General features: G+C 37.9%; 1 protein-coding gene across 2 annotated transcripts in view; it reads right to left on the reverse strand.

Moving 5' to 3' along the window:
- Positions 1-4167: 4167 nt before the first annotated feature.
- Positions 4168-20448, reverse strand: part of STRAP (serine/threonine kinase receptor associated protein) — a 19684-nt gene continuing 3403 nt past the window's right edge. Inside the window, exons 3-10 of one of the 2 annotated variants that reach the window (XM_077756423.1) lie at positions 16554-16635; positions 15709-15781; positions 12450-12546; positions 11639-11776; positions 9261-9397; positions 6624-6773; positions 5926-5988; positions 4168-5245 (exon numbers count right to left, since the gene is read on the reverse strand). In XM_077756423.1, the coding sequence (XP_077612549.1) occupies positions 5184-5245; positions 5926-5988; positions 6624-6773; positions 9261-9397; positions 11639-11776; positions 12450-12546; positions 15709-15781; positions 16554-16635 (802 nt within the window). In that variant the 3' untranslated portion in view covers positions 4168-5183. Of the gene's footprint in view, positions 5246-5925; positions 5992-6623; positions 6774-9260; positions 9398-11638; positions 11777-12449; positions 12547-15708; positions 15782-16553; positions 16636-20448 lie in introns of both variants that reach the window. The other variant, XM_077756421.1, reaches the window with a different exon arrangement.

Here is a 20448-nt window from a genome sequence, read left to right on the forward strand (position 1 = left end):
TATATTCTGACCAAGTTCTTTTTAATTTTTTTTAAATTTTTTTTNCCCAATTCTGACCAAGTTCTATTCTCTCATTAATTATATACAGTGACTCAGCCTATAAAGTATTATTGCTGCTCATTAGCTATCATTTACATGCCTTGGCCTCGTTTCCAAAGGTACTTTTGTTAGGTGCCTCTTTGTTTCTCCAGGAACTGTATTGACGCTATAATACCCTGTTCTAGGAGGCACTATCTCACTGGCAATTGTGCATTCCTATAGATCAAGAAAAGCTGAACCTCCTGAGAACGTTCTTATTCCAGTAATTATTTTCCCCTAGGAATCCTCCCAGAGTAAGAACCAACATGTACAGTGATGGATATGATAACCCAATAAGAACCACTTTTTCTTTCAAAATATTAACCCTCCTTGCGTGAAACATAGGTAGCCTCTGCAGAAATATTTTCCCCATCTGCATTTTCAATTCCCATTTTGTTGTCGCTCCTTCTGCAAAATTACATCTCTCTGCCTCATCCCCCCTTGCCCTTAAGTCTCAAAGAAAAGGCAGCTCAGTTAATAATTCCATTGAATTTGAACGACAAAAAATGTAATGTCTTGGCATTATGAATTATGGTACGTGCTTACCATACTATTCCATAACCTGAAAAAGAATGAGTTGAACTTTACTTACTGGCGGGAAAAACCATCAAGACAATTTACTGACCACACTCAATTCTGGTTTCTTGGAAGAAACCTCTGGAGGAGACTAAAACTGAGAAGTGGAATCACCCAAAACCTAGGTGGGACTTCAGTTGCCATGACTTACTACTGTACATCAGGACAGAGAGAGGAGGCTCGACAGGAAGACAAGGCTATCTTAGAAGCTGGACTCCTCCTAGGTAACTGGGCCTGAGGTTGCCTTTGGCTGTGCCTGCACAAGGGCTCCGAGTGGAGCGTTACCATGTCGGATTCTTCAGTGGGAGGACGATCTGCTACATGAGGGATGATTAGAAAGTGGTCTTCCAGGTCTGGTAAATTTGGTGCTAATTAAGTTTATTTGAGAGAGGGAAGGAGAGGGCCAGCAGGGGAGGAAGAAAGAGAGGGGGAGAACCCAAGCAGGTTCCACGCTGTCAGCACAGAGGCCGATGCTGGGCTTGAACTCATAAACTGTGAGATTATGACCTGAGCCAAAGTCGAGAGTCAGACACTTAACCGACTAAGCCACCCGGGTGACCATCAACAACTTCTGAGCGCTTACTAGTATACCAGCCTCTTTTCTAGGCAAAAGGTAGTATTGTTGAAGATGAAAAATAGGCAAGATAATTTCAGATACTGGAAGAACTAACTATGAATCAAAGAAAAGCAAAATATAACTTGGATGTCAATTTAAAAAGAAAAAGAAAAAAGAAACCAAGTGACAAGAGTAGGGATACAGGGGGACTTAGACCTGACTCACAAGACCGGGTGAGCCGTGCAGATATGTAGATGAGAGTGGACTGAGTCGCAGACACAGCAAGCCAAGAGAAAAGGCCTAGAGACAAATGAAACCACCACGGCTGCTGCGGCATAAGCAAAGGAAAAATGAAAAGGTCCCAAGAAGGCAGAAGTCTGATCGTAATAAAGAACTGGTATAATGGGAAGTCACTATGGACTTAAGTAAGGTGGTCCCTGGTCTCTTCAAATGCTAAAGTGATCACCTTTCCTGCCATGTAGAGGATGGATGGGATGAGGCAAGGTGGGGGAAGCAGGGGGGGAGAGGCACCACAGTAGTCTCAAGTGAGAAGTAGAGAGAGCCTGGCCTAGGAGGGTAACAGCGGAGAAGAGGCGAGGTACAGCTTCAGAAGAGCCCACAGGACATGGGTAGAGATTAGAAATGGGGACAGGAGAATGGACTCCAGGGCTGCTCCTTTAGTTTGAGCAAGTATTAGGTAGTGCCGGCAGTGCCGGTAATAGAAATAAATAGTTAAGTGGAAAGAGAAACGGATTTTGGTTGAAAAATTAAGATTTGTTTTAGCTAGTTACAAAGGTGAAGGTGCAACACTCAACTATGCCATTAAATTCTGGTGCTTAGGGAGGCAGACTGGACATACAAACTTAGACGATATCAGAAAATACTGAACGGCATAATAAAGGATGACACTCCCCCCACCCCCCTTTGGAGAGGCAGAGCTAATACAGCCCAGACCAGAGGTCAAACAGAAAAGTTAGAATTGGCAACTAAAGGAGTCAGCAAAGTAGATGGAAAACCAGAAGTGTGGTTTCATAGTGAGTGGGGAAAAAAAAGTATTTCAAAAACAGTAGACAACTACTGAATCTGCTGAAGGTTTAGTAAAATGAGGACAGAAAAGTGGTTAGAACCATGACAAACCCTCAAGACTTTGACAAGTACAACTTTAGTAAGATATATATCTGAACTTTTTGGTGAAGTTAATTCTACTAGAAGATTCTACCATTATAAAGTGTGGTAGGAAGACTAATGGCTTCCAAAAGACGTCCATGTCCAAATCCCTGGAACCTGCAAATATGACCCTGTGTGGCAAAAAAGAGTTTGTAGAGGCCATTAAGGATCTCGAACTGGGGAAATTATCCAGGTAGGTCCAATGAAGCCACATATGTCCTTTTAAGTGATGGATGGTGGCAGGAGAGTCTGAGATTTGAAGATTACGCTACTGGCATTGAAGACAGACGAAAGGATGACGAACCAAGGAAGATCAGCGGCTTCTAGAAGTAGGAAAACGCAAGCAAACAGATGTTCTTCTAGAGTCTTCAGAAGGAATGCAACCCTGCCAACATGTGGATTTTAAGATTAGTGAGACTCATTCTGGATTTTTGACCTCCTTAACTGTACGACAAATTTGTATTGTTTTAAGCCACAAGTCTGTGGTAATTTGTTACAGCATTACAGCAGCATTAGAAAATCAATACACAAAGGATACCAAACTGGTTGTTTCCACAGCCTGGCCTGTATAGCCAGTATATATGACTACCAAGAAAAACAAGGTTAGCCTTAAGAGTTAAATAGTGAAGTCTCTGAAAACATGCCTTCTGTTATTCAAAACAAAAGTAGTGGGTGCCTGGCGGGCTCACTTGGTGGAGCATGCCACTCTTGATCCTGGGGTTGTAAGTTTGAACCTCCCGTTGGGTATAGAGATTACTTAAACATTTAAAAAAAACTCTGGGGCACCTGGGTGGCTCAGTTGGTTAAATATTCGACTTCAGCTCAGGTCATGGTATCACGGTTCATGAGTTCGAGCCAAGCCCTGCCTCAGGCTCTGTGCTGACAGCTCAGAGCCTGGAGCCTGCTTCGAATTATCTGTCTCCCTCTCTCTCTGCCCCTCCCCTCCTCACACTTTGTCTCTCTCTCTCAAAAATAAACACTAAAAAAATTTTTTTCAATAAATTTAAAACCTTTTTAAAAATACAGAAAAACAAAATTAAAAACAAAAATAGCTATCAAAAGCAACAGTAATCTGGCAAAAGCCAAAATCTAAAATGACTTACCTGAGTAACCAGTATGTAAAAACATGCTAAAAGCTTAAGAACTTGACACTTTATCCAACACTGTCAACCAGAGATCTGACCGACATGAATATTCTAGTTAGAAAAGAATTGTTAAGGCATGGTATGACAGAGCCTCATGGCCTGAAATTCAACTTACAAACTTAAAACGACTTTTATAGATTCCAAGCTATATGCCACCCAGAGATGTGGAAGCATGTTATCTGTGTTATTGTCTTCAGATTTTTATAACCCCGAAGAAGAAATCCCCTGGAGTCATCAATTTCATGAGTCCAATCTGACACCTATAAATCTCAGCTCATTCAAGGTAAGTCAGACTCTGACTCGGGTCCAAGCAGCTCACTGTACACAGACAATGTTGCTGCAGCCAAGCGGAGAGCAGGCAGCTAGCAAGCCGACACAAGCCGGCCGGCCTGCGACTGGGTAATCAGCGGCTCTCTGGTGCCAGGCCTCTCTCTTGGCCTTCAGAGGCCATAGTGGCCTCCCGTGCTTTCTTCTGATCACCACAAATCCCCCAAACGTATTCTCTGGTTGGTTATTTCTTTTAAGGAAAGTTATCAAGGGTCATTCACAAGAGGAGTGAGGATGGCAGAGATGTTATTCATTGGTCTGTTTTCCAAATTACCAGTTTAATATACTCCTATTTTAAAAAATAAGTACAAGTCTAAATCCAGTTGACCTATTTTATTATAAGGTTGGTAAAAAGGCTGTTTGAATGCCATCTGAACTTAAAGTAAAATAAACATTCCAGGTGTACAATTATCCCACGTTTATAAAATACTATCTGTATATACACACACAGGTACACAAATGTGCATTAATGCTCAGTAAAGTTTTTTGACAGATTTTGGGGGGATGGTGAGATTTTCAGTGATTTTCCTGTTTTCCCCCAATTTTGATTTACTTTTTCTTCTTATAACTAGTATATGTCATTTAAATAAGTCATCATTTTGAAATTTTTTAAAAAGAAGGTATGCCTTTCTATCCAATGCAAACCCAGCAAAAAACATGGAAATTTTAAAAATCCAGTACAAATCACTGAATTTCAAAATTAGGAAACAACAGGTTTACTACAGATTCTTTAACCACATCGTCTTTTGATATAGTTATGATGTAGAAAAACTTTCTGGCAACCTCCATTTCTAAACTCAAATCTCCCAAGAAACAGAAATTGTTTTGTTTAGAGGCATTTTATTTAGACAACTAAAACAATTAGATGTTCAGAAGCAGTGTACAATGAAAGAGAAATCAAACCAATTACTTTATCATGAATTCCCTCTTTACAACTAAAGCAAAAGAAAAAAAGGCTTTCTGCTTTAAGGGAAAAGTCAGAAAAATAGGCCAATATATTCTTCTTCTCCATAATAACATAAACAGCTACAAGAAATCTAATTATAATAAGAGAAATTGGATGTTGGCTTGCACATAAGTCATTAAGAAGACAACAGGCCATCATACCACAGGAGCCTAATTCCACCTGCCTTCATCTGATACTCTTGCGTTTTTTTCACGTACAGGTAACAAACACCAAGTTAGTTCCAGCACTGGAGCTAATTCGTATTCCCCATAATTTACTGCTCTCATGTTTGCCTTAAGTACAGAGTAACTCTGGGAGGCTGATGCTTTTCTCTGCTTGCTTGTTTTAGTCCGTAAGTTGTACATTATCTGTAGCATATGCCCAATGCTCAGGCCTTAACTTCAGGAGTTGAACTATAGATGGAATCTGAGTTCTCTGAAGCAATTTCTTCTGTAATGAAAAAATGTAACAATGAAAAACACCCCACATTAGTCAACTTCATAAAGAAAATTTCTGGGTAAATTTCTGCATTAACCACATTTTTGTGTAATAAAGGAATAATTTTTTAAAGTGTGCTAGTAAGGCAAGGAGAAAGAGAACAAGGGTACAAACCATTAATGACTAGACTCATGTCACTGAAAATGCAGTGAAGACAGAGTTTGTGTATTTCACCCATGACATTCTCTTACACCGTAACTTAACTTCCCAGAGGCCCCTCTGCCGGGCTGCACTTTGAGCGATGCCAACTATTTAGTAAACACTGAATTAAAGTCTTCTCTTTTGAAGACCTGGCCCCCTCCTTTATTTATTCAAAATGCAAACCTACTATGTGATCGGTACGTCTTAACAATCTGTCATTCTACATTCAGTAAACAGCACTTGGTAAGTAGTAAGTGCTTAATAATAACCACTTCGACTCCACACTATTATCTCTGTGCCTACTACTATGCAATGGATACTTAAATACTTGCCTTATGAACATGTATAGAAAAGTACATACATATGATAAACTGCATTATTTAAGTATGTCCATGTTTAATAAGTGTCCTTTGTCAATCAGCAAAACTCCTCAAACACTTTTAACTTTAAAGCCCCCAGGGCTCTACAAAGGCTCACCCAGCAGTGCTTACCTAGCTCCTCTTCTGCCGTCTCTGGAAAACTCATCTTTGGCTTTGCCAGCTCACTGCTATCTTCTTCTATGGAGAGAAAAGCACTCATGATCACGTGAATTATAGTACAGCCAATAACTTCCCATATTTAATAAGAAGAGCACACATCATTCTAAGCAACGAGCTACAACACAAGAACCTCTTTTTTAATAATTACGATTCTAAAATATTAGGTCTCTCCTCAAAGTTCACTTTTAAGTTCATACCACAACTACTTTGGGACCAATAACTAAGTGTTTTTATTAAAAACATGTCTACCTTGTTAATAAGGATCAGTGAGTAATACCATTTAGAGATTAAAAACATTTACACATAAATTCTTTATACTGCCTTCTAGCAAATTTTGAATTAGGTCCATTCCATTCACCAAATGATGCTNACCAAAGTAACCCAGTAGCCAATTTACAATCATGGGCTTCTCTGCTTAAACCATATTATAGAATTTAAAATCTACAGGCGATAGAAACATAGAAATAAAACTAATGATGAAAAATGACACAAAATCATGAAGCTTCACTTGATAACTTTGTGGGCTTTTTTTAAGTAAATTCTACCAACCCAAGGCTTCAACTTCCAACCCCAAATTAAGAGTCACATGCTCCACCAACTGAGCCATCCGGGGCTCCAATAACTTGACAACTTTGAATATAAATTCTTACCAGGAAGCACACATTTCCAAAGGCCATATGTTTTTCCTACCACAGTCTGCCATAGTCTCAATGTCCCATCTTCAGAGCCACTGGCATAAAGTTCTCCATCAGGACTAAATCTCACACAGTGAATAGGACCAAAGTGTCCTTTGTAGGATTCTGAAAAAAAGGAGAAGAGCTATTAGATAATTTAAGACTTAAATACTGGCTAAGTATTGATACACTTAAAGAAAATACTGTCTGTATTATTGGGAAGATGCGAAATTCTCAAGTCCAAATTTAAGGAACTAAATCTCATTAAAAAAAAAAAAAAGGAAGGGATTCTGCATCACCATCACCGGGGTGACTCAGTTGGTTAAGCGTCCAATGTCAGCTCAGGTCATGATCTCATGGTTCATCAAGTCTGAGCCACATGTCAGGCTCTGTACTGACAGCTCAGAGCCTGGGGCCTGCTTCAGATTCTGTGTCTCTCCCTTTCTCTGCCCCTCACCTCGTTACGCTCTGTCTCTCTCAGAATTAAACATTTAAAAAAAAAAAATGAGGGGCACTTAAGGGTTGGCCTCGTCAGTTAAGCGGCCAACTTTGGCTCAGGTCATGATCTCACACTTCATGAGTTTGAGCCTCGCGTCAGGCTCTGTGCTGACAGCTCAGAGCCTGAAGCCTGCTTCAGATTCTGTGTCTCCCTCTCCCTGACCCTTCCTCACTCATGCTCTATCTCTAAAGTAAATAAACATTTTTAAGAAATGAAGTGATTCTTCTCACAAAGTGGTACATAATGTCTACCATTTCTCAGTAAAATTACCCTCTTCTAATTCTAGCATATATTACAGTTTCATATTATCCCTCTTAAAAAAAAAAATGAGGCTTCATGTCCAAGTAAGGATGAAGGAAGGGAATAAATTCTACAGTAAAATTCTACAGGTCTAAAGTCTCAGCTCAATCCCAATTTCCACATCCCAAACTTACTGCCTATTTACCAGGGAACCAATTCTTATCATGACAACAGAGAGCCACCAGATGGAGCTCCTTTATACACGTTGCCTCTTAATTTCCTACCAGACTATCTAGAGTCTACTAATCATTCTGTCACACAGAACATTAAGATACAAATTCAATACTGATCCTTAAATATTTTCATCTGTGGAATTTGGTGAAAAAATGTACAGATCAGTAGTGGTGGTGTTCTGTTTAAATCACATCCTTATTTATGAACTTTCCTCATCTACTTTCTAAATGCTAATCCCCTAACAGGTCTCAAAGTCTTTATTAGACCAGAGCTCCTGTTCTGTTTCCGTGTCCACTCAACTCAAGGACCCTCATATTCCCCCATTTCTGTCCAAACAGAGAATACCATGAGAGTATTATCGTGGGAGAAAAATGTTCATGAGAGTAGAAAGAATATGAGAGGTTTGCAATGAGAATAGCTGGGTCCAAGGTCCAGCATTCACTGTGACCTCAGATCTCAGGCAAATAATTTACTTCTTTTTCAGAAAGAATAAAATACATGGCCAAAACATTCTGAAACCTTGGAAACTGATATTAAATAAAAATAAGAAAGAAGAATCTCTTATTTGGGGCACCTGGCTAGCTCAGTTGGTAGAGGATGTGACTCATAGTCTTGGGGTCGTAAGTTCAAGCCCCTCACTGAGTGCAGAGATTACTTAAAAATACTCTCTTATTTAAAAGTCACTTATATTCAAATAATAAAAGGTGTTCTATAAGCAATATAATAGATTCTATACTGTCCCTTCACCAAACTTCCATTTATCCAACCCAAATCCATTAGCTCTCCCAAAGAAACAAAACATAAAGTTGTCTTTTGCTCTTTGTGTAAAATTCTAACAAGCTTTGTTTCTTTCATCGGGTGGTAAACCAGGAGAGTTAGAAGAAATAAAGAAGCAGCTTATAGAAAAAGAAATGATAAAAACTAATTATGCTAGGTCAAAAAGCAAAAACTATTTAGGGAAGGCTAAAAGTAGATACTGAGAGCCATGATTATGAAATACCTAGATTAATGTAAACCTGGATAAATGACTATGAAACCTAGATAAACGTAAAGTTAGGATGTATGTTAACTTCAAATTAATCTTACATGCCCCCCTTTACTAAGGACTATTATTATGAAAATGGAAGCAAAAGTCAGACTCCAAAAAAATACCCAAAATCTCCTCCAATTCAGATGCCAAGGGCATCCCTATACCAGTCACAGCTGTTTCCCCACAACACTATTCTCTAAAGAGCTAAGAGACTCCTACCCCGGCAAAAAGAGGAGCCAAGTAGACGGGCTACATACCAGCACCATCCTTCAGAAAGAACAACTATCCTTACAGCTGTTTGATGATGGACTTTTGATGTAAGCCTGCCTTTTAGCATCCTCAAATAAATATACTGCTCTGCCGTATAGAATATCAGAATACAATGCACTTAAGTTAAAAGGAAAAGGTAAAACGAGAGTTCAGCATGCTTTGTTTACAATTCTCCAAATACCTCTACCCAAAATGGAAAAGAGTCCTTTACTTTCTCGCTTGGAAATAAGCCAGCTTTAGTTAGCCATAAAATTTGCTAACTGAGGTGTTGATTACTGAAACATAGCATTTCACAAATGTAAACACATCATTTTAAGGGAGGAAAAAGGGGACAACTCACCTAATTCTTCTCCACTATTATAATCATACTTATAAAGTTTAAAGTCTTCACCACCTGCAACAAGAAATTCTTTCTCAGGATGAAGAGATGCAGAATTGATGGTTGCAGGAGCTTCAAAGGATTTAATTGGGTCCAAACTGGAAAATAATTTAAATAACATTTATAAGTTTTGAATACTACAGAAATAATACCAAGATGTAATTTAGTTTCTTTTAAACTGTTCCCAATTTCTGAAACACAAGGAATAATTACATCTTCATTTAATCAAACATAAGTAGGGATATCAGAAAAAACCCAAAAACCTCTAAATAATATTAGCAAAAAAAGTTCAGAAGGATACTATGTCAAAGCGGAGTTCATACCAGAAATACGAGGGCACTTTGTGCAGCAAATGCCTTCTTGGAAATGACTGTGTTGGCTAATTAAAACAGTATGGCTAATATATTTGGATTTTTACATTGAAAAAAATTTAATTCTGCATTGTTTGATTTTTCCATGACAACCATGCATTATCTTTGTCAACAGAAAAAGGTTTAACAGTTAGTAATTAACATAACAGATTATTTGTACATTTCTCTCAATTGCTGAAACTGTATAAACTTCTGCAACAGGAAAAACCTTTAACGCCATAAAAATATAAAACTGCTGAAGATGGCTCAGTTTTTACTACCAAGCTTTAAACGAATAACCAAATTGAAAACTACAGCTATATAACAAGCAACAGTGCATAACACCAGCTTCACCCAAGTATCAATGAGTTAGAGGACATCGGCTCTTTCCCAGTCTAATCCTAAAAATCCTGAAAGGCTCCAACACAAAACATGAAGAGCATTCCAGCTCCTAACTGCCACCACCCTATTCCCATCGGCACACCCTAGACACGGAAACTACTGTCAGTCATGACTGGTACAGGATCACAGAAGAGCAACTGTTTGCCTTGAATGGCAGTACGTACGGTCGGCCAGCAAACCATGTCTACTGCCTGCTCTTTCCTTTTGCCGTTCAGTAAAGCTCAACTCTGCAAGTGGCTCTTCTGACAAAAGGTAAAGACTGCTGGCTGGAGCATAATGTGGTATAGTCTTTACATAAATCATGTATACAAAGAGCTTTATTTATTTATTTAATTTAGGGAAAGAAAACAAGCAGGGTAGGGGCAAAGAGAGAGAGGGAGAGAGAGAATCCCAAGCAGATTTTGTGCTGTCAGCACAGAGCCCAAATGGGAGCCTCAAACTCACAAACCGTGAGATCATGACCTGAGCCAAAATCAAGAGTTGGACACTTACCCGACTGAGGCTAGGCACCCCTACAAAGAACTTTAAACACATTCTTACCCTTTGAACTGCTAATTCGTGTAAGGAAATACTCAGGTTTCTCTTACAAGGCAACACCTCATTGCACGGTTCAAACGGGGAAACTGATACCTGATTTAGCACACCCATACTGCAATACACCTACCAAAAAATATTTTCAAACAGTTTTTAATAACTAAGAATAACTTAAACTAAAAGTCTAAATTATACTCATAGGACCCTAGTAACGAAAGAAAAATGCCCACATAAATACAGACATATAATGTTATAAAAGACCGAAACAGAAAATACAACTACAATTAACATTCTGGTATCTATGGTTGAAGAACTATGGGTAAATTTTTTTTATTCTATTTCGCAAATTTTCAACAGAGGTATTAACTATATTTATGGTCACAAAAAAACTAAGACTGTTGTTAGAAAACATCACTAGGTCTACACAAACTTCACAGGAGAAGGAAGAAAACCACTATTTCTCTAAAATTTTAAAGGGAAAATTAATAAGAGAATCAAGATCACAGTGGTTTTATACAGTAATGAATGTTAACTATAGCACCAGTCTAGCAATCCTTTTAAGAAAATTATCATCTAAAAGTTATTAAATTTTGGGGCGCCTAGGGGGGCTCAGTTGGTTAAGTGTCCGACTTCGGCTCAGGTCATGATCTCACGGTTCATGGGTTCGAGTCCCGTGTCGGGCTCTGTGCTGACAGCTAGCTCAGAGCCTGGAGCCAGTTTCAGATTCTGTGTCTCCCTCTCTCTCTCACCCTCCCCTGCTCTCTCTCTCTCCTCTCTCTCTCAGAAATAAACATTAAAAAAAAATTTTTTTAAGTTGTTAAATTTTACTAATAAATGTCCTAAATATCTGGAAATTAATTATTAATTCCTCAATATTCCAAGTTCTTAAAAAACACACATTATTAATGGTATGGAAATACTTCCCCCCTTATCATATAGTATAGGCTAAGATTTGTCTTGTAAAGAGTTAAATACCTTTCACATTTGCCTTCCAATATTTAAGTTACAAAAAAAAAAAAAGAAAAGAAAAATTAAGTTATTTCTTGGACATACCTTACTGCACTATGAAAAGCAATAGATCGTCCATAAGTTATTACCAAGATCTCTCCCTCAGGAATGTATTCCATACTGCTAACAGACATATTAAAATTTAGAGATTTCACTTCTGTCATAGTAGCATGATCCCAAAGGCTGCAAAAAAGGAAGAGAAACACATGGTGGTATTTACTCATTTAAGAAAAGTGTGTAATTTCCAATTACATCTACAGATTAACCGATGAAAGAAAATCACAATTGTGGTATAACAACCTTCATTCCAATTCATAAATTAAAGATGATACTGAGATGTTTGGGTTCCTATACAATGTTAAATTACTTGGTATCTGGTTGGTGAAGTCAACTCTAACACTTAAGGACACTCTCAAGCAATTTAACAAAACTACACTGTTAAGACATGAAGTTTTAATTTTACCAATTCCAGTCACTAAATAATGGTTTTTATACTCTGTATTTGTGAATATGATGATATCTATTATATATTACCACAGGAAGAAACAGGTTGTCAGCACAAAAAACTGTGTATAGAATCTCAGGACTTTCGTGGATTCCCTAGGTCCACTGACTTGGGTTGACTTGGGTTAAGAGCACATGCTTATAAAGATGTCAGCAGTTTTAATAAAGTGTCTTGTTGATTCTGCTCTAGGTTTATGACAGTAAACAGCTACATACAGTTGATCTACATACAGATGAAGTTTTAATGTTTGGAGATAATTCTTCCTATGTACAGCTATAAGAAATATTTAAAATATAAACACTAAGGTCAGATATTTTTCAAACTTTGAATTATTAAAGAAAAATTACTCACCGGACAGTTTTATCATCAGCTGAAAGAATCTGTTTATCCTCACTGCACCATAGAGCTTTTTTAATACCAGAGGTGTGACCACTGATTTCCTTCGGTTCTTAAAATACAACAATTTAAAATTAATAGTTCATTTTTTACACTGAGCAATATTGAAACAATTAGATATGAAAAAAGAAAAAAACACATTTTAAGTAAGACTGCAACTCTTCAAAGTCCAAAACAATGCAAAGTTACTGTTTACAAAGAATACATTTAGTGTTTTCTGCGCTGGATCAAAAAATTATCTGCATATCAAAGATCCCAAGAACTATGCTGTTATCCTCACTTGGGAGTAAAATACGTCACTCTCTCTAGGCTACTTTCTGCTTTCAAAAGCATTACCTTACCACAGTGAAATAAAAGCAGCTAATCCAACATCATCACTAACACTGCGACCTTCATCCAAGTCACTGTTGGTAGTAACTAACAGCACAAAAGAGGGAAATAGTGGCTGACAGAAGAGGAGAATAAAAAGCAATGTGGCAATTTCCAAGAATATTTTTTTAAGCTTATTTATTTATTTTGAGAGAGAGGGGGAGAGAGAATCACAAGCAGGCTCCACACTGTCAGTGCAGAGCCTGATGCAGAGTTTGAACTCAGGAACCATGAGATCATGACCTGAGCCACCCAGGTGCCCCCCCCCACCAAGAATATTCTACCCTGAGGGCAAAGCATCAAAAAAATAGGAACCTGTCTCAGCTGGGAGACTTCCCCTTCAAAAAAATGAAACAAAACAAAACAAAAAGCTACTCAGTGTCATCTTTGGACAAAAGCAGATGCTGGTGGCAAAGCTATTCAACACTACTTTGATTTGGAGCAGGTTATTTAACCTGTCAAAATAAGGTTACTTAACCCTTTCATTTCTTCATCTGTAAAATGGGATAACAACAGTTCCTATACCTCAGAATTTGAGTATAAGGATCAAATGAGAATATTCATCTAAAGTTTCTAACCTGGCATCTGACATACAGTAAAATTTCAGTTAACTGCTGTTATTGCTATTGCCACTATAGCGGAAGAGCCACTTTCAAAAATCAATTTTGAGAAAGGTAAAATTTAAAAAATGCCCACCTAACTAACTGAACTACCTCACTGAGTCAGACAGAGAGGTTAAGGGAGGTCCAAGTACTTTGCTATGTTTTGGCTTAAAGTTTTCAAAGAAAATGAAGAGAAATACTTCCAGATGCTAATGAAGATTCATCTATAAACGTAGTCTGTTTGCTCACCTTAGAAATGCTTTTAGGAAAGAGAGTATCTTAAGAATAACTGCGTAATATCCAACGTAGCTTTGACTTTTCACACAAACTTCTGAAGTTCACAGATTTATGAATAAATAATAAATACCCATGATACAAAATTTAGGATACCGACTTGTATAAAAACAAAACAAAATCTTGTTCATCATAATTTCGTAGCTTTTGAAATATATATATAATGTGACTAGAAAAGCATTAAAATACTACAAAATGGACATGAATATCTGGACCAGAAAAGGTTTTTACAACTTCTATGTGATAAGAGAATTTACCAAGGAAATGATAAATTTCACCACCAAAAACTTTACAATGTGTATACCATAAACCTTATTTATTTGAGAGAGAGACAGGGCGAGAGAGCATGCACACATGAGCAGGGGAGAGGGGCAGAAGGAGAGAGAGAATCTTAAACAGACTCCACACTCAGCATGGAGTCTGATACAGGGCTCGAGCCCACGACCCTGGGATCATAACCTGAGCCAAAATCAAGAGTCGGGTGCTCAACTGACTGAGCCACCCCGACACTCCTATACCATAAACCTTACTCGCAAAATCCAAGGGGTGCCTAGGTGGCTCAGTCCACTGATCTCAAGGTTCGCTGGGTTCCCAGCCCTGCAATGGGCTCTGTGCTGACAGTGCAGAACCTATCTGGGATTCTCTCTCTCTCTCAAAATAAACTTAAAAAAAAAAAAAATTTAAAAGCAAACAACAAATTAGAACACAATAAAGAACCTTAAAACCAATAAAAAAAAAAAAGATGAACACCACAACAGATGAATTGGCAAAAAGCATGAACAGGCTATTCACCAACAAATACATTAAAATGGCATTCAACAGTTATTTAATCTCATGAATGATTTTTTCAAGTTTACATTAATAACACAGAATCATTTTTCTTCTATTGAACTGAGAAAGATACAGTTAGTTATAAGTGTTTGCTAGAACAGGTTAACTACAGGTATATTTTTATACTTCTGTGGAGCACACTTTGGTAACTCCTACCAACAGTTTCCAAGTATATCTCCTTTTGGTCCCAACTATTCTATTTCTATGTAGTTATTCTACAGAAATAATAGTGGAAATATTTGCAATTACCAGGACGTCAAGCATAACACAACTTATAAAAACGCTTTTAATATTTTTATTTTTAAGAAAGAGATGGAGGCAGAGCCGAGGAGGGAAGGGGCAGTGAGAGAGAGAGGGAGACACAGAATCCAAAGCAGGTTCTAGGCTCTGAGCTGTCGGCACAGAGCCCAATGTGGGGCTCGAACTCACAGATGGTGAGATCATGACCAGAGCCGAAGTCAGATGCCCAACCAATTGAGCCACCCAGGCGCCCCGAGCATAACACTACTTATAATATTTAAAATCTGTAAGTAGTCCAAACAGGTCACAGTAAGAGATTTGCTAATCCACTTATCCACAGGATGGAAATGATACAGTCATTAAGAACAGTGAACAAAATATTTAAAAACATAAAAAAATTATGAATTGCAATTTAAAAACTTTTTTTAAATTAAGAATCATATTAACTAATACATTCATATGGTTCAAATCAGAACAACATATGGACACACTAAGAACTCTCACCCTTCTCACCTTCTACAGATAACCATTCGGTCCTACCAAAAAGTAGTAACACTGCTATGTACCTTTTTAAACTTAAAATGATAAAAATTTAGCAAAATAAGATTTTAGATTGTAAGAAAACTACACAAGCACAATGTGGCAAATAAATGGACATTAAAAAAGAGATCTGCATAGAAAAAAACCCTGGAAGAATATGAACCCAAAACTAAGGATATTAACAATGATTAATACTGGATTCTGAATTACGTTTTCATTTTTTTCTTTGTGAGTATCTTTAATTTCCAAATTTTAGTACTGAACATGATTCGTTTAATCAAGAAAACTTACTTAAATTAAAAGAAAATATAATACAAACAGACATAAATTATGCTTACCTGCTTCAGGTTTGTTCAAATCGTATATGCGTAACAGTTTATCCTGTCCCCCGGTTAATAAGTAATTACTATCCTGAAAACACACACAAGGAAAATGTTAACAGATTAGCCATTTTAACAGCTGTATCTTTCTGAAACTTCTTCAATGCCAACTAAAATCTAAATAAAGTTCACAGACATCAGGGGCACCTGGGTGCCTCAGTTGGCCGAACATCCAACTTCAGCTCAGATCATGATCTCAGGGTTCATGAATTTGAGCCCCACATCAGGCTCTGTGCTGACAGTTCAGAGCTCAGATTCTGTGTCTCCCTCTCTCTATGCCCCTCGACTGCTCACGCTCTCTCTCAAAAATAAATAAACTTTAAATAAAGTTTGCCGACATCACAAAGAGATGTAACACATACCAATTACTCCTGAGAAGATACTGTAGAACATTTATCCTTCTCATAACTGCCAAAACCCTTTAAGCTCCCCAGTTCAAATGTATTACACCACCTACTCCATGAATTTCCTCCATCTGCCCTGATCCTGCCTCCCTCCCCCTTAAGAAACACTTCTTTGATGATCTCAACTGTATCCTCTCCCTTATGAAACTAGTGAGGAAACATTATTTGAACATTTTAGATGTTTATTGCTACTGACAGAGGACTCATCCAAGACTTCCAGGGTATCTTACGATTAACCAAATAAATAAATCTCTATGGTTAATACGCAATTAAATCAAATATAAGGCAATATACACCTAATATCACCCCAGTGTACAAACCAATCAAAATATACAACCATCATTACATCCTATAGTAACAGCAATTTCACTCCCTAAAATAAATTTTGTTTTCTGATACCTGCGTAAAATCCACAGTCTTGACGATGTGTTTATGAGCCAGCGTCATCAATTCATCTCCTGAGACGGCATCCCATACTTTGCTAAAAGTAAAAAGAGTAAAATTAAAAGATAAATATAATGGCAATTTTGATGATTCCCAAATAAGTTACCTATGTGAAATGTTATATAAATGTAACATATCTCTCTCTTTATCTTTAATATCCTTCACTGTTGAGTTCATTTGATGAAATATTTTAAATGATTCTAAAGAAAAAGAAATATACCTGTAGAATCCATGTAACAAATCTAATGTGACAATGAAAAAGATCTACAAATTTAAGTAAATGAGATCCATGAACCAACCCATTCTTACTTTTGGCCTACAGCCATAATATCTTTTCAGCAAGACTGCAAAACATTTTAACCAATTTTAAGTTTCATCTTTCCAATTTGTTTCTCTATTCTATAGTCTCGCGTAGGTGCAAAACAAAACAAGTGAAAAACAAGAAATCCTAGAAAGAACTTACAGGAGAATGAAAGGCCCTGATACAGGTTACATAAAATTTTAAATCAAGACAGTAGAGAAGAAAATGTCCTCCCTATCTCTTCCTCAAAGTTGACTCTTAAGTTCTCAAATTCTAGTCCAATTAACTTCCCTCAAAGTATCAGCATTTGATTACATAATGCTAAAAACACAGGATTTTTTAATCTCTCAGATGTTTCCCTGACCCACTCCAACCCAAAAAATATATGTGGTTGTGTGTCTATGCGCGCGCGCAAATACACACACACACGCATACTATAAGAGGTGCCCCAAATAAAAAAGCTTAGAGAAGAAAATTCATTTTCTATCAGAAGTGGTTATTGAAAGATTAACAAGAAAACCTTGCTTACTGGGAAAAGAACTGTTAAGAGCGAACTAGCTATACTCCATAAAGATTTTCATTTTAATATAACTGAGATTTATTTTTAAAAATAAAGGGAACAACATACAATGGAGGGCAGAGTGGGGAAAACACGACCAGAGCAGTATCCTCAGGGGCCAACATATCTACAGTCTCTTCCCTCCTATTTAGAAACACGACTAAAATTGAAGATGACACTCTCCGACAGAGTGTGTTCTAATAATACTTGTACTGACCCTGGCATATTTCCATTATTCACAGTAACAATCTGAAAAAGGGTTTATAGCCCTAAAAATGATCTAGGATAACCTGAGTGTTTTCTAATGTATTTTTCAACCACCAGGCCTGACAGTGGTGTTAACTGGCTGGCGGCAGGACTCCAGTGAAAGCAGTGAAGGGACAACAGCCTCTTGCCGGCGAATCGTGCAGCATGTGCTTTCTGCACAACTCCTCCAGTACCTGTCATCGCCCTAAACTACTGATCCGCCTCACACCCCCTGTTCTGTGCATATAATAATCGTCATCTGTTCAATACTTTTCTTATCCTCAGAACAGACTTACCATAGGTCTCAAAAGAGAGGTTGCTTAAATTCTTTAACGCTTAACCAAAAAAAAATTAAGCTATTTTACGTGGGAAAAAACTGCTTGGCTATCTTAACATGACCAAGTCATCAAAAAGGAGATAACACCACCTTCAATTTATCGGCAACCTTATTCAGAGAAAAATCAATCTTTCTATTGTCCTTTTACAAGCGAGAAAACGGACTATACAACTTTGTCACCTACAGATTTTTGGGCTTAACTCCGGATCCATTTGATCACCATCTGGAACAGAGCACAATACTCTCCTCCACTTTAGGCACCCCCTCCAAATGATCGTAAGACGAAAGCGGGGATGCTAGGAAGAGGATCATGGAAAGCAAAGCTTATAGATATAAAGAGGATGGAGTTTCAGGAAATAGTGTACTCATCACCGGACTCAACTGCCCGAATTACCTCAAGAAAGCATTCCAAACTGACCCACAGATCAGCGCTGCTGAATATATTTTCTCCACTAGAACAAAATACACCTCTAGATAAAGATGACATGGACGAATTTTCTGGGAAACATAAGAAGGGGGAGGGGCTTCCTAAAAATTATTTATACCAACTACGATTAATCAGGTAAGTGGGGGAAGCTATTTTGATCCATGACAGCAAGTCCCATGCAAATCATTAAAAGAGAATATATGCAACACTCCCACTGCTCCAAGACAGACACTGAATAAGGGGTAAGACTCAACCAGTATTTATTGAGCATCTACTATGCAACAGACCACTATGCTAAACTCCAAGGATGTAGATGGAGAAGGATCTTTCTAATCCTCCCCAAAACCATGTGGTTTTATACTCATCTTACAGATACGAAAGCCAAAGTTTTAGGAAGCAACCCGATATCAAACGGGAAACACACAGCATAGTTAACACATGAACTCCGCTCTCACCAAAGTGAATGCTTAGGTCTTTCCCACTGTATCATGGCACCTAAAGCCTTAACGGAAGGGGGAGAAATACAAAAGCATTTCTTTATATTGAAACCTACTCAACCTTCTTGCACAAAACCAAAAAGTTTCATGGCTTTAGTCAAAGACGTTCCAAAACTATACATATCTGATTTTGGTCTAGTGGGAGTGGTAGCTAACATGCAACACTTACACACGCATTCCATTTTAGACACTGCTCTAAATATTAGAGACATTTAAACTATTTAATATTCACAACTGACAATAGAGAGAAGCATTACTACTATTCTCATCTTTATAGAGGACGACGCTGAGAAAAAGAGGTTAAATAAATCCCCAAGGTCACAGAACTACAAAATGTCGGGAGCCCGGATTCAAGTACAGAATCTGGTTCACGCTTTTAATGCTACTCGTAAACACAGACACTGAGACTCAAAATGTCAAGCACAAAAACAACACTCAATACCTATCCTCAGACATGCCCTCAAATTGTGTCATTTGGGTTACTAATGCTCTATAAGTGACCTAAATAAAGAGAAGTGTTCCTTTGGCAGCAAGATACAGTCCTGACTACTCTTTCCAAGACTCTGTTAAGTATTTAAAGTGCCGTATTTTCTTCACGTCTTTTTCGCTCTCCATTTCAGAGGTGTTATACAATGAACAGCAATTTCTATCTAGCTCTTTATCCTCCCGAGGTCTGGTATTATCATTTGGTCAAACGTATAAACGAAGAGTCTTCACAGATTTTACAGAGACAGGCATCCTCCCCAGCAAGTTTCTGCACAAGTGTCTTAAAGATCAGAGCAAGCCCCTCAAGCAGGAGGTGACAAAACATGTGCTCACCAATTAACACTGATAGGGCCCAGAACTGAGGTTGACAAAAATGTATCCTTTCAGAATTATAGTTCAGAAGCTTGTCCTGTTTAATGCTAATGTTTGTAGTGTCTAACAACTTGTTTCATTTAAAACTTCGTTGTATTTTTTTAACTTTAGAGAGCAAGCCTGTGTGAGAGGGGGAGAGGGGCACTGGAGGAGAGAGGCAGAGAGAGACAGAAGGGGTGGGGAGAGAGGGAGGGAGGGAGAGAGAGACAGAGAGAGAGATTGTGAGAGAGAGAGAGAGAGAGAGAGAGAGAGAGAGAATGAATCTCAAGTAGGCTCCACACTCTTACAACCCGGTATCACGACCTGAGCTGAAACCAAGAGTGGGTGCCCAACCAACTGCCAGGCATCCCAAAACTTTAATTATGTTTAAAACGCCACTTTATTAACTATTCACTTTTTACACCAAACTGGGAACTAGTTTCACTTTTTACACCAAACTGTGGACATTTTTAATATCCATCTCTCAAATGTCTGAAGTCTACTAGAGTTGAAAACTTCAATTTTCTATCTCTGTTATAAAATCAATGACATTCATTCCCAACGACAATGTTCCTACCAGACTGAGCAAAAAACAAACTCTGGAGGAGTGGAAGGGAAAAGAAGCTAAACTCTTGGCGGGCGGACA

The sequence above is a fragment of the Crocuta crocuta genome, unplaced genomic scaffold (assembly GCF_008692635.1).
Source record: "Crocuta crocuta isolate KB4526 unplaced genomic scaffold, BGI_CrCroc_1.0 scaffold262, whole genome shotgun sequence".
NCBI lineage: Eukaryota > Metazoa > Chordata > Mammalia > Carnivora > Hyaenidae > Crocuta > Crocuta crocuta.